The 12213-nt window shown below is 49.4% G+C and overlaps 1 protein-coding gene across 3 annotated transcripts in view; it reads left to right on the top strand.

Annotated features, from left to right (window-relative positions):
* Positions 1-12213, top strand: part of ZNF341 (zinc finger protein 341) — a 59376-nt gene that overhangs the window by 400 nt on the left and 46763 nt on the right. For all 3 annotated transcript variants that reach the window (XM_031004760.3, XM_031004761.3, XM_019017108.4), the window contains one exon: positions 8564-8674. In XM_031004760.3, the coding sequence (XP_030860620.1) occupies positions 8564-8674 (111 nt within the window). Of the gene's footprint in view, positions 1-8563; positions 8675-12213 lie in introns of those variants that run through there.

Here is a 12213-nt window from a genome sequence, read left to right on the forward strand (position 1 = left end):
CCCTGCAGGGAACTGCGCGGGAGGCGACGGCGGGGCGGTCTGGAACAGCCGCGGCCAGGGAGGCGGCTTGGCGGCGCGCGGGGCCCGGGACGGGGGTGCGGTCGCAGCTGCGGGCAGGAGGGCCTCGGCGGCCTGACCACGAAGAACTTATGCGGAGCGGACTGTATGCCTCGTGCTAGGACGTAGTCTCAAAATCAGACCACAACAGCAGAGGCGCCACCTGTGTGCACAGCCTGGACTCAGAGCTTAGGGACCCAAGCCAGCAAACACCTGGCGCCTGCAGTGTGCACCGTCGCCGGTGCAGTTTTACAAATTAAACTGACACCGTGGGTGCTGGCGCGGTGTGCCCGGCCGGGACGCGGTGTTCCCAGACCCAGGCCAGCAAACGCTGGGTGCCGACGGACTGTTCTGTGCTCTGCAAGAACCTGGGATGGGGTTGGTGCTCAGGCTCAAAACTGTGGGCTTTGGAGACAGCAAACACTGAGCACCTCCATGTGTGCATCTGCTGGGCGTCGGGGAGGAAGGGCAGCCTTAGCGACTCGGGGCCATGGCGCAGAATAGATATTGTGGGAAATACAGACCAAGAATGGTCTTGGAGGAATGGGATGAGCTGAGTATACAGATAGGGTGCAAACTCGAAGTACTGGACTGGCGGGATGAAGCTGAAGCTTTGAGTCCTGCAGCTTCCTAGGAGATCTCAGCCACTCCCTGCACTTTTTTATTTTTTGAGAGGGAGTCTCACTCTGTCGCCCAGGCTGGAGTGCAGTGGCGCGATCTTGGCTCACTGCAACCTCCCCCTCCCAGGTTTGAGCGATTCTCGTGCCTCCGCCTCCTGAGTAGCTGGCACTATAGGCGTGCACCACCACACCCGGCTAATTTCCTTTTTTTTTTTTTTTTTTTTTTTTTTGAGACAGAGTCTTGCTCTGTTGCCCAGGCTGGAGTGCAGTGGAGCGATCTCGGCTCACTGCAACCTCCGCCTCCCGGGGTTCACGCCATTCTTCTGCCTCAGCCTGGAGAGCAGCTGGGACTACAGGCATCCGCCACCACGCCCGGCTAATTTTTTTTTTTTTTTGTATTTTAAGTAGAGACGGGGTTTCACCATGTTAGCGAGGATGGTCTCGATCTCGTGACCTCGTGATCCGCCCGCCTTGGCCTCCCAAAGTGCTGAGATTACAGGCGTGAGCCACCGCGCCCGGCCATTTTTTTGTATTTTTAATAGAGACGGAGTTTCACCATGTTGGCCAGATTGGTCTTGAACTCCTGGCCTCAAGTGATCTGCCCGCCTCAGCCTCCCAAAGTGCTGGGATTACAGGCGTGAGCGACTGCTCCAGGACTCCCTTAACTTCTTGAAGGATCACAATTCGCACCAGGAAATGGGGGGCGGGGTAGCCCTGTCTCCATCTAGTGGGGTTCCGATTCAGAAGACTGACTGAGACAGACACTCCCTGTAGTCTCTGCCCTGCAGTCTGGTAGAGGAGAGAAATTATAAAACAAGCAATTATAGAAATTATAGAATTATGGAAAAGGTCATGTAGAATAAGATGACCTCAGCTGGCCATTCCTACTGTGAATAACATAAGCAGGAGGTGGTGGATCAGGAAGGCCGAGGTCAGTGGTAGTTCCCTCCCAGAGGCCAATAGAATGGGGTGAGGCTTACTTTCTCTTTAGGCTGTTTGGACTTCCTCATTGTTTGAATTTTTACTGCAAGAATGTGTTTTTGTATTGAGTAATGAAGACAGTTAAAGAGAAATCAGTTCCTAGGACAGTGGGATGCATGTTGGGTGAAGAAAGGGCAGCAGGACTGTGGAGATCTAGGGGAGGAGGGCAGGAGAATGGCCCAGGCAGCAGGAACTGCATTTTCAAAGCCCTGGGGAGAAAGGTCTCCTGGGATTCACAGAAGCTGGGTGTGGGTGAACTGCTAGAGATGGGGTTTGATGGAGCAGCTAAACTTTATCTTGGGATCAGTGTGGAGCTAACAAAAGGTTTTCAGCAGGGGAGCAGCACAATGTGATGTATGTTTTATAAAGTTCACCCTAGCTGCTCTGGAACAGACTGGAGGGGGCCAGAGTGGCAGTGGGGGGTCGGGGTGGAGGCTGCTGAGGTGGTACAGCAGAGAACTGGGGCTGGTAAACAACTGTGGGGATGGAAAGAAAGTTTATTTGAGATGTACCGGGGAGGCAGAATAGGCTAGACTTGCAGAAGAACCAGAAATGGGGAGTGGGGAGGGGGAGCAGTGGGTTGAGGGAAGACCCAAGTGGTGCTGCCCCAGAGGGTGCCCTGGTGCCCTGTTCTCCTTGATGAGGATTACTGGAAGAACAAACTTTGGGGTGGAGGATGACATTTAATTCAAGTTCAGTTTTACACAGGCTGCCTTTTTTTTGTTTTTGAGACAGCATCTCACACTGTCTCCCAGGCTGAAGTGCAGTGGTGCAATCTTGGCTCAATGCAGCCTCCACCTCCTGGGTTCAAGTGATTCTTGTACCTCAGCCTCCCGAGTAGCTGAGACTACAGGCACATGCCACCACATCTGGCTAATTTTTGTATTTTTAATAGAGAAGGGGGTTTCACCATGTTGGCCAGGCTGGTCTCAAACTCCTGACCTCAAGTGATCCACCCATCTCTGCCTCCCAAAGTGCTGAGATTACAGGCATGAGCCACTGAGCCTGGCCCAGGCTGCCTTTTTAATTTAATTTAACTTAATTTTTTATTTTTTTGTGACACTCTCACTCTGTCACCCAAGCTGGACTGGAGTGGTGCGATCTTGGCTCACTGCAACCTCTGCCTCCCGGGTTCAAGCGATTCTCCTGCCTCAGCCTCTTGAGTAGCTGGGATTACAGGCGCTTACCACCACGCCTGACTAATTTTGTATTTTTAGTAGAGACGGGGTTTCACCATGTTGGCCAGGCTAGTCTCGAACTCTTGACCTCAAGTGATCTGCCCACCTCGGCCTCCAAAGTGATGGGATTACAGGCGTGAGACACTGTGTCCAGCCAGCCTTTTTTATTTTTATTTGTAGAGACAGGATCTCACTCTGTCTCCAAAGCTGGAGTGCAGTAGTGCATTCATAGCTCACTGCAGCCTCAAACTCCTGGGCTCAAGTGATCCTCCCACCTCAGCCTCCCAGTTAGGTATAGGTGTGTGCCAGGACACCCAGCCAATTTTTTAAATTTTCTAGAGATGAGGTCTTGCTATGTTGCCCAGGTTGATCTTGAACTCCTAGCATCAAGCAGTCCTCCCGCATTGACTTCCCAAAGTGTTAGGATTACAGGCATGAGGCACTGTACCCACCCTGCATTTGTTTAAATTTTTTTATTTTGAAATCACTTTTTCTGTAGATTCACATGCAGTTGTAGGAAATAGTAAGGAGAGATCCCATGTGTCCTTGACCCCATTTCCCCTGGTGTAACATTTTGCAAAACTACAGTGTGTTACCACCAGTCAACATACAGAACAGGGGCATCACTCCAAGGAGTTGCCCTTTTATAGCCACACCCTAAATCCTCCCCTTCTCCCACCATCCTTGATGGCTGGCAACCACTAATCTGTCTCCATTTGTAAAATTTTGTGATTTCAAGAATACTTTATAAATGAAATCATAAAGTGTATACCATTGAGATGGGCTTTTTTCACCCATCATAATTCCCTAGTGATTCATCCAAGTTGTTGTGTATAGCAATAGTTTGTTCCTTTTTATTGCTTAGTAGTATTCCATAGTATGGCTATTCCACCATTTAACCACTCACTGAAGAACATCTGAACTGTTTCCAGTTTTTACTATTTTTTTTTTAGACCCTGTCTCAAAAAAAAAAAAAAAGTAAAAACTGGAAACAGTTCAGATGTTCTTCTGAACCATTTCCTACACCCTCTATCTCCTCTACTACCTTCTGGCCCTCCTCCCCCACTCTAGTGGGGCTTAAGCCCCCCACCATTCTGAAACTGCCTCTGCAAAAATTGTAACAGTGAGAAAATCATGACAGAGAAAGACGCCTGACCTAACCAATCCCCACCTTGCCTTTAACCTCCAAACTGCCCTTGGTCATCCCCGGGTTTGGGCCAAGCTAACTTTGGCAGAAATTTAATTTACAGTTTAAATGATAATAGCCCTTCCCCAAAACTAAACCGCCTTTGTAAAGCTATTGAAAGACCACCAGGTTTTCACCTGGGCAACATGGGGAGATTCCATCTCAAAGTGTTCACTGTTGCCCAGGCTGGAGTGCAGTGGCATGATCTTGGCTCACTGCAACCTCCACATCCCAAGTTCAAGCGATTCTCCTGCCTCAGCCTCCCGAGTAGCTGGGACTACAGGTGCGTGCCTCCACACCCAGCTAATTTTTTCTATTTTTAGTAGGGACGGGTTTCACCATGTTGCCCAGGCTAAATTTTTTACTGTTATACCTAAAAGTGCTATGAACATTTGTATACAGATTTGCACACAAATGCTAAAACACTCACAATTTTGCATAAAATGGTAGAAGATTCACTGAAGCTTGTTCAGGAGAGCTTGAACCCCAGGATTGAAACTCCAGATATTGGAAGGAAGTAGACTGGGGTGAGTGAGACTGCCCAGGGACAGCATGAGAGGCAGAGGAGAGAGAGTCCAGACAAAGGAACAAAGGACCAAGTGTTTCCTCAAAATGGAAACACTTAGGGGGTGGCCAGGAGAAGAGAGTAAAAGAGGCACAGAAAGGTAGAGAAGACCCAGGAAGGCTGTGCCCTGGAGCCAAGAACAGAGTGTTTCAGGGAGTGGCAGGTGCTGCCAGATGGTCTTTGGTGATGATGGGGAAAGTGTTTTGGTGGAACTGTAACCATCCAATGGGTTCATTTTGCCTGCTGCCCAGATACAGCCAATTTATCAAGATGGGAATTGCGACAGAGAAAAAGTTAAATTCACACAGAGCCAGCTGAACAGGAGACTGGAATTGTGTTATTACTCAAATCAGCCTCCTAGAAAATTCAGAGACTAGGTTTTTTATTTTTATTTATTTATTTATTTTTTATTTTTTGAGACGTAGTCTCGCTCTGTTGCCCAGGCTGGAGTGCAATGGCACGATCTCACCTCAGTGCAACCTCCGCCTCCTGGGTTCACGCCATTCTCCTGCCTCAGCCTCCCAAGTAGCTGGGACTACAGGCACCTGCCACCATGCCCGGCTAATTTTTTATATTTTTAGTAAAGATGGGGTTTTACCGTGTTAGCCAGGATGGTCTTGATCTCCTGACCTCATGATCTGCCCACCTCAGCCTCCCAAAATGCTGGGATTACAGGTGTGAGCCACCACACCCAGCCAGACACTAGGTTTTTTCAAGGATAGTTTGGGGGACAAGGGAATGGGTGCTGCTGATGGGTTGGAGGTGCAATCATAGTGTTGTGGAAAATGGTCCTCCTACATGCAGAGTCTGCTTCTGGGTGGGGCTGTAGGACTCATTGGGCGGGTCTGCGTGGAGCCATTGGTTGTCAGAAATGCAAAAATCTGAAAAGATATCTCAAAAGGCCAATCTTAGGTTCTATAATAATGATGTTGGGGCCAGGTGCGGTGGCTCATGCCTGTAATCCCAGCACTTTGGGAGGTCAAGGCGGGCGGATCCCCTGAGGTCAGGAGTTCGAGACCAGCCTGACCAACATGGAGAAACCCTGTCATTACTAAAAGTACAAAATTAGCCAGGCATGGGGGTGTGTGCCTATAATCCCAGCTACTCGGGAGGCTGAGGCAGGAGAGGTTCTTGAACCCGGGAGACAGGTTGCAGTGAGCCAAGATTGCGCCATTGCACTCCAGCCTGGGCAACAAGAGTGAAACTCCATCTCAAAAAAAAAAAAAAGTTGGCCAGGCGTGGTGGCTCATGCCTGTATTCCCAGCACTTTGGGAGGCCAAGGTGGGAGGATCCCTTGAGCGCAAGAGTTTGAGACTGTCCTGGGCAACATAGGGAGATTCTATCTCAAAATAATAATAATGATAATAATATTATCTGCAGGAGTAATTGGGGAAGTTGCAAATCTTGTGATCTCTGGAATAATGGCTGGTAATATTTATGTCTACACCTTACCAGAATGTAGGCTCCTCTTATCCTCCTAACCTCATGGTCTTTCATTAGCTTTACAAAGGAGGGTTAGTTTTGGGGAAGGGATATTATCATTTAAACTGTAAACTAAATTTCTCCCATAGTTATCTTGGCCCAAGCCCAGGGATTACTAAGGGCAGTTTGGAGGTTAAAGGCAAGATGGGGGTTCGTTAGGTCAGGTGTCTTTCACTGTCATGATTTTCTCACTTTGCAACTTTTTCAAAGGTGGTCCAGATAGTGGAGGGCTTAAGTCCCACTAGAGTGGGGAAGGAGAACTGGAAGGTGGTAGAAGAGATAGAGGGTGTAGGTGACCCTCATGGGATACTTGCCGTTGAAGGGAGGAGAGATGGAAACATGAGTTTGCAGGAGGGCACTCTGGAGAGACTGATCGTGTGTAGCTGTGGATGGTTCCCAGGCACAATGTGGTGCGAGTTGGTGGAGAGTGGCTTCTGAGGAGCAGGAGGAGATGGAGGGGAGGGCTGTGCTGGCGGCGTCAGGAGGGACACAGCCTGCATTGTAACAAGGGAAAGCATGGATTCAGTTTGGCTGCAGGAGCTGATGGTTTCAATTTTTTATTTTATTTTATTTTATTTTTGAGACGGAGTCTCACTCTGTTACCCAGGCTGGGGTGCAGTGGCGCCATCTCCGCTCACTGCAACCTCCGCCTCCCAGGTTCAAGCAGTTCTCTGCCTCAGCCTCCCTAGTAGCTGGGATTACAGGCACCCACCACCATGCCCAGCTAATTTTTGTATTTTTAGTAGAGATGGGGTTTCACCATCTTGGCCAGGCTAGTCTTGAATTCCTAACCTCGTGATTCACCCGCCCCTGCCTCCCAAAGTGCTGGAATTACAGGCGTGAGCCACCATGCCCGGCCAGAGATAACTGGTCTGATGGTTTCAATTTGCATTGCAGTTAGAAGCTGGGGCAGACATCCCAGTAAAAGCTGAGAGGTTGGAGGCAGAGCATCGGCTGTGGGGTCATAGAGAGGAGGCACCATCTGGGTCTTTTGGGAGTGGCGCAGTGTGCCTTGGTGGCCACTGAGATATGAGGAGGCCTGTCATCCGGCTAGTGACATGGCCAGACAGTGTACTACTGTGAACTTCAACTGTGATAACTGATTAGAAAACATGGAAGAAGTCAGTTTCTCGATCCCCCAGCCACCAATTCAGAGTCTATTGCTTATTGCAGAACAAAAAAGACAGACCCACATTGAGAAATAAGGAAGGCAAGGACGCCCGCGTGCACACAGATTTGTGGGGTTTAGGGAGTGTGCATGAGGAAAACTGGCTAACGTGATTTCTGGAGGGACTTTGTCACTTAGGATTAGAGTCAGCCATGAGTAAGACAGGCCCCACGTCACAGTGGCTTCAACAGGCTGGAAGGTTATTTCTTTCACATGAAAGTCCAGAGGAAGGCAGTCTAAGATAGGAGGATGGCTGTGTTCTACAAGGTTCTCAGAGGCCCAGGATTTATCCAGCTTTTTTTTTTTGAGACAGAGTTTCGCTCTTGTTGCCCAGGCTGGAGTGCAGTGGCAGGATCTCAGCTCACTGCAACCTCTGCCTCCTGGGTCCAAGTGATTCTCCTGCCTCAGTCTCCCAAGTAGTTGGGATTACAGGCACACACCACCACGCCCAGCTAATTTTGTATTTTTAGTAGAGACAGGGTCTCACCATGTTGGCCAGGATGGTCTCGAACTCCTGACCTCAGGTGATCTGCCCGCCTTGGCCACCCAGAGTGTTGGGATTACAGGCGTGAGCCACTGCGCCTGGCTCCATCCAGCTTTTTATCCTACGATCCTAAGGTTGTCCTTATGATCCAGGATGGTGGATTGAGTTGCTACCACCATATTCTTATTCTGGAAAGTGGAAAGGAGGATGGGACAAAGAAGAGGGTCACATATCAGGCAGTTTTAAGAAAACTTTCCAGAAGCTGCCACATAGCACATTTACATTCCTTTGGCCAGAACTTAGTCATTCCCTAACTGTAAGAGAGCCTGGGAAGTGTAACCTTTATTTGGGGGCCATCTTTGCAGCCCAAAATCTTGGGCTCTCTCACAATGGAAATAGAAGAGAATGTATATTGGGGCATAGCCGGCCATCCTTGCCATGGGGTTTTGTCTTGCTTGAGACAGGGTCTTGCTCTGTCAAGAGCAAGTACAGTGGAGTGAGGTGATATGATCATGGCTCACTGTACCCTTGACCATCCAGGCTCAAGCAGTCCTCCCGCCTCAGCCTCCCTAGTAGCTGGGACCACAGGCATGCACCACCAAGCCTACCTAAATTTTGTATTTTTTTGTAGAGGTGGAGTCTCACTATGTTGCTGCCTAGAATGGTCTTAAACTCCTGGGCTCAAGCGATCTCCCGCCTTAGCCTCCCATGGTGCTGGGATTACAGGTGTGAGCCACCGTACCCAGCCACCACAGGGGTTTTGCCTGGGTCTGGCTTGTAAGGATGATGTCAGAGCATGATGCTGGGCCTACCTTCCAAAGAGGCCGCATTTCTTTTTTCAGGAATGGACAATCAGACCGTTCTGGCTGTCCAGTCATTATTGGATGGCCAAGGAGCAGTCCCTGATCCGACAGGCCAGAGTGTCAATGCGCCCCCTGCTATCCAGCCATTGGGTGAGTATCTGCTCAGGTTCACCGGTGGGAGAGTGAATGGCTCCCCGCGAAGAGTAGGTGGCGCTTGTGCTGGGCTGTGGGAGTGAAATGCTTGCTGTGGTCCCCAGGACATGCTCTGGTGTCTGAACCCTCTCCCTGGCCTCCCAGCCTGGATCTTTGGGCTCACAGCTTTCTCTGCTTAGCTCTGAGGACACTGCTCTAAGTTGCTTAGTAAATGTGGGGAGATGGGATCACGATGCAGGGAATGGCTAAGGGCCCCAATGCCTGACAACAATGCCTGTGCCTTTGCCCTGGAAGTGATGATTCAGCCTCCCTTCTGTGGAAAGAATAGGCTGAGCATGAATTGCTCCTGTTTACTGGGCCAGGCCTGTAAGGGTCTTCTTTTTTTTTTTTTCTTTTTGAGACAGAGTGTTACTCTGTCCTCCAGGCTGGAGCGCAGGGCACGATCTTGGCTCACTGCAACCTCCACCTCCTAGGTTCAAGCAATTCTCATACCTCAGCCTCCTGCGTAGCTGGGGTTACAGGCGTGCGCCACCACGCCTGGCTAATTTTTTGTATTTTTAATAGAGATGGGGTTTCACCATGTTGGCCAGGCTGGTCTCAAACACCTGACCTAAGGTGATCTGCTCACCTCAGCCTCCTAAAGTGCTGGGATTACCTGCATGAGCCACCGCACCTGGCCTGTAAGGGCCTTCTTTTGGAAGTTTCTATGTGAGACTGTGTTCATTTATTCATTGCACAAACATTTTTGTGTACTTGGGAATCACACTAGGGACAGGGAGATAAATGGCTGGGTTTGAATTATTGTTCTTATAGTTCTTAGCTCTGTGACCGTGGGCAAGTGAGTTAATTTCTCTGTGGTTCAGTTCCTACACCTGTGAAATGGGGACAATTGTTCTGCCTCATAGGAATCTTATGAGAGTACTTGGGATTTGGTTCTAGCTGTTGAAGTTTACCATGGTTTCTACAAGATTAAAGTTTGTTTCTGTGTTACGTGAAGTCCTGATGGGCATTTGGGCATTTGGGGTGGGCATGGTGAGACTCAGACTCCTTCTTTCCTGTGGCTCTACTGCCCTCGAGCTGCAGCCTGGGGTGGCTGCTCTAGCTCCCACTTTGATTGGCACATTCCAGCCAACATGAAGGGAAGAAAGAGGGAAGTGGAATTCATACCCTTTCGTTTTGTTTTGTTTTTGAGATGGAGTCTTGCTCTGTCGCCCAGGCTGGAGTGCAGTGGCGCGATCTCGGCTCACTGGAACCTCCGCCTCCCGGGTTCAAGCAATCCTCCTGCCTCAGCCTCCTGAGTAGCTGGGATTACAGGCGCCCGCCACCAAGCCCAGCTAATTTTTGTATTTTTAGTAGAGATGGGGTTTCACCACGTTGGTCAGGCTGGTCTCAAACCCCCTGACCTCGTGATCAACCGTCTCGGCCTCCCAAAGTGCTGGGATTGCAGGCGTGAGCCACCCCGCCCGGCCAAGTCGAGACAGGATTTCATCATGTTGGCCTGGCTGGTCTCGAACTCCTGACCTCAGGTGATCCACCCACTTCAGCCTCCCAAAGTGCAGAGATTACAGGCGTGAACCACCATGCCTGGCCAAAAAACTTCTCTTTAATTTAAAAAAAAAAAATAGAGACAGGGTCTCTCTGTGCTGCCCAGGCTGGTCTTGAACTCCTGAGCTCAAGCAATCCTCCCACCTCAGCCTGCCAATGTACTGGGATTGCAGGCATGAGCCACAGTGCCCTGTCCATGCCCTTTCCTTTTCCTTTTATGAGGAAGTTGCAGATACGGTACAGTTCTATTGTTGTCCCATTGGTGAGAATTCTGTCACATGACATTCCTAGCTGCAGAGAAGCCTGGGAAATATATTATTTAACTATGAAGCCATGTTTCCCACTGAAATTTGTATTATTGTATAAGAAGGATACAAGTTGAGAGTGGTGTGCACTATGATCATGCCTGTGAATAGCCACTGTGCTGCAGCCTGGGCAACACAACAGGACCCTGTCTCTCTTTTTTTTTTTTTTTTGAGACGGAGTTTTGCTCATGTTGCCCAGGCTGGAGTGCAATGGCGTGATCTTGGCTTACTGCTACCTCCGTCTCCCGGGTTCAAGTGATTCTCCTGCTTCAGCCTCCTGAGTAGCTGGGACTACAGGCACCTGCCACCACACCCGGCTAATTTTTGTATTTTTGGTAGAGATGGGGTTTCGCCATGTTGGCCAGGCTGGTCTCGAACTCGTGACCCTCAGGTGATCCACCTGCCTCAGCCTCACAAACTGCTGGGATTACAGGCGTGAGCCACCGCACCCTGCCCAATTTTTTTTTTTTTTTTTTTTTGAGACAGAGTCTTGCTCTGTTGCCCAGGCTGGAGTGCAGTGGTGTGATCTCGCTCACTGCAACCTCCACCTCCTGGGTTTAAGCAATTCTCCTGCCTCAGCCTCCTGAGTAGCTGAGATTACCGGCATGCACCACCATGCCCAGCTAATTTTGTATTTTTAGGAGAGCTGGGGTTTCACCATGTTGGCCAGGCTGGTCATGAATTCCTGACCTCAAGTGATCCACCCACCTTGGCCTCCCAAAGTGCTAGGATTACAGGTGTGAGCCACCTCGCCTGGCAACCCGTCTCTTAAAAAAATAAATAAAAAAGGATACAATTAGAATTGAATAACAATTAGACATTTCTGCTACCACATGTTGGGTGCTTGACACAGTGAGCGCATAGCTGTGGTAGGCCCTCAGCAATGGATGGTGTTAACTGTAGTTAATCATTCATTTAGTTTTTCATTCATTCAACAAACGTCCATTGAGAACCTCCTCTGTGTCCAGGAGATATTGTAGTTATGGTGATAAATAAGACACATGTCCTTCCCTTAGGGGACTCACAGTCTGGTGTTGATAAGAAAACTGTTATATGATAGGTATGCCAGAGGAAGGAACTATAGCTGCTGGCTTTAGAAAGACTTCCTGGAGAGGTCGGTGCAGTGGCTCACGCCTGTAATCCCAGCACTTTGGGAGGCTGAGGTGAGTGGATCCCTTGAGGTCAGGAAGTTCGAGACCAGCCTGGTCAACGTGGTGAAACCCCGTCTCTACTAAAAATACAAAAATTAGCCGGGCGTGGTGGCGCATGCCTGTAATCCCAGCTACTGGGGTGGCTGAGGCAGGAGAATCGCATGAATATGGGAGGCGGAGGTTGCAGAGAGCTGAGATTGTGCCACTGCACCCCAGCCTGGGCAGCAAGAGTGAAACTCTCTCTCAGAAAGAAAAAAAAAAAAAAAGAAAAGGAAAGAAAAAGAAAAAAAGACTTCTTGGAAGAGGTGACAGTCAAGCTGAGGCTTGCAGAACAAGTTGTCCTCAGAGAGGCAGCCTGGCAGGGCGAACGGTGGATGCAAAGGCATGGAGGAGTATGATCAGGTGGCTCATTTGGGGACTGATGAATAAATTCAGACAGGATAAAGGTTCTGGAGTTCTCAACTTTGTAGTGAACATACTTTACTGTTTTTTGATTTCTAATTAATTGGTACCTGGCCACATATGGCTATCCCTG

Source organism: Gorilla gorilla, chromosome 21 (genome assembly GCF_029281585.2).
Source record: "Gorilla gorilla gorilla isolate KB3781 chromosome 21, NHGRI_mGorGor1-v2.1_pri, whole genome shotgun sequence".
Lineage (NCBI taxonomy): Eukaryota > Metazoa > Chordata > Mammalia > Primates > Hominidae > Gorilla > Gorilla gorilla.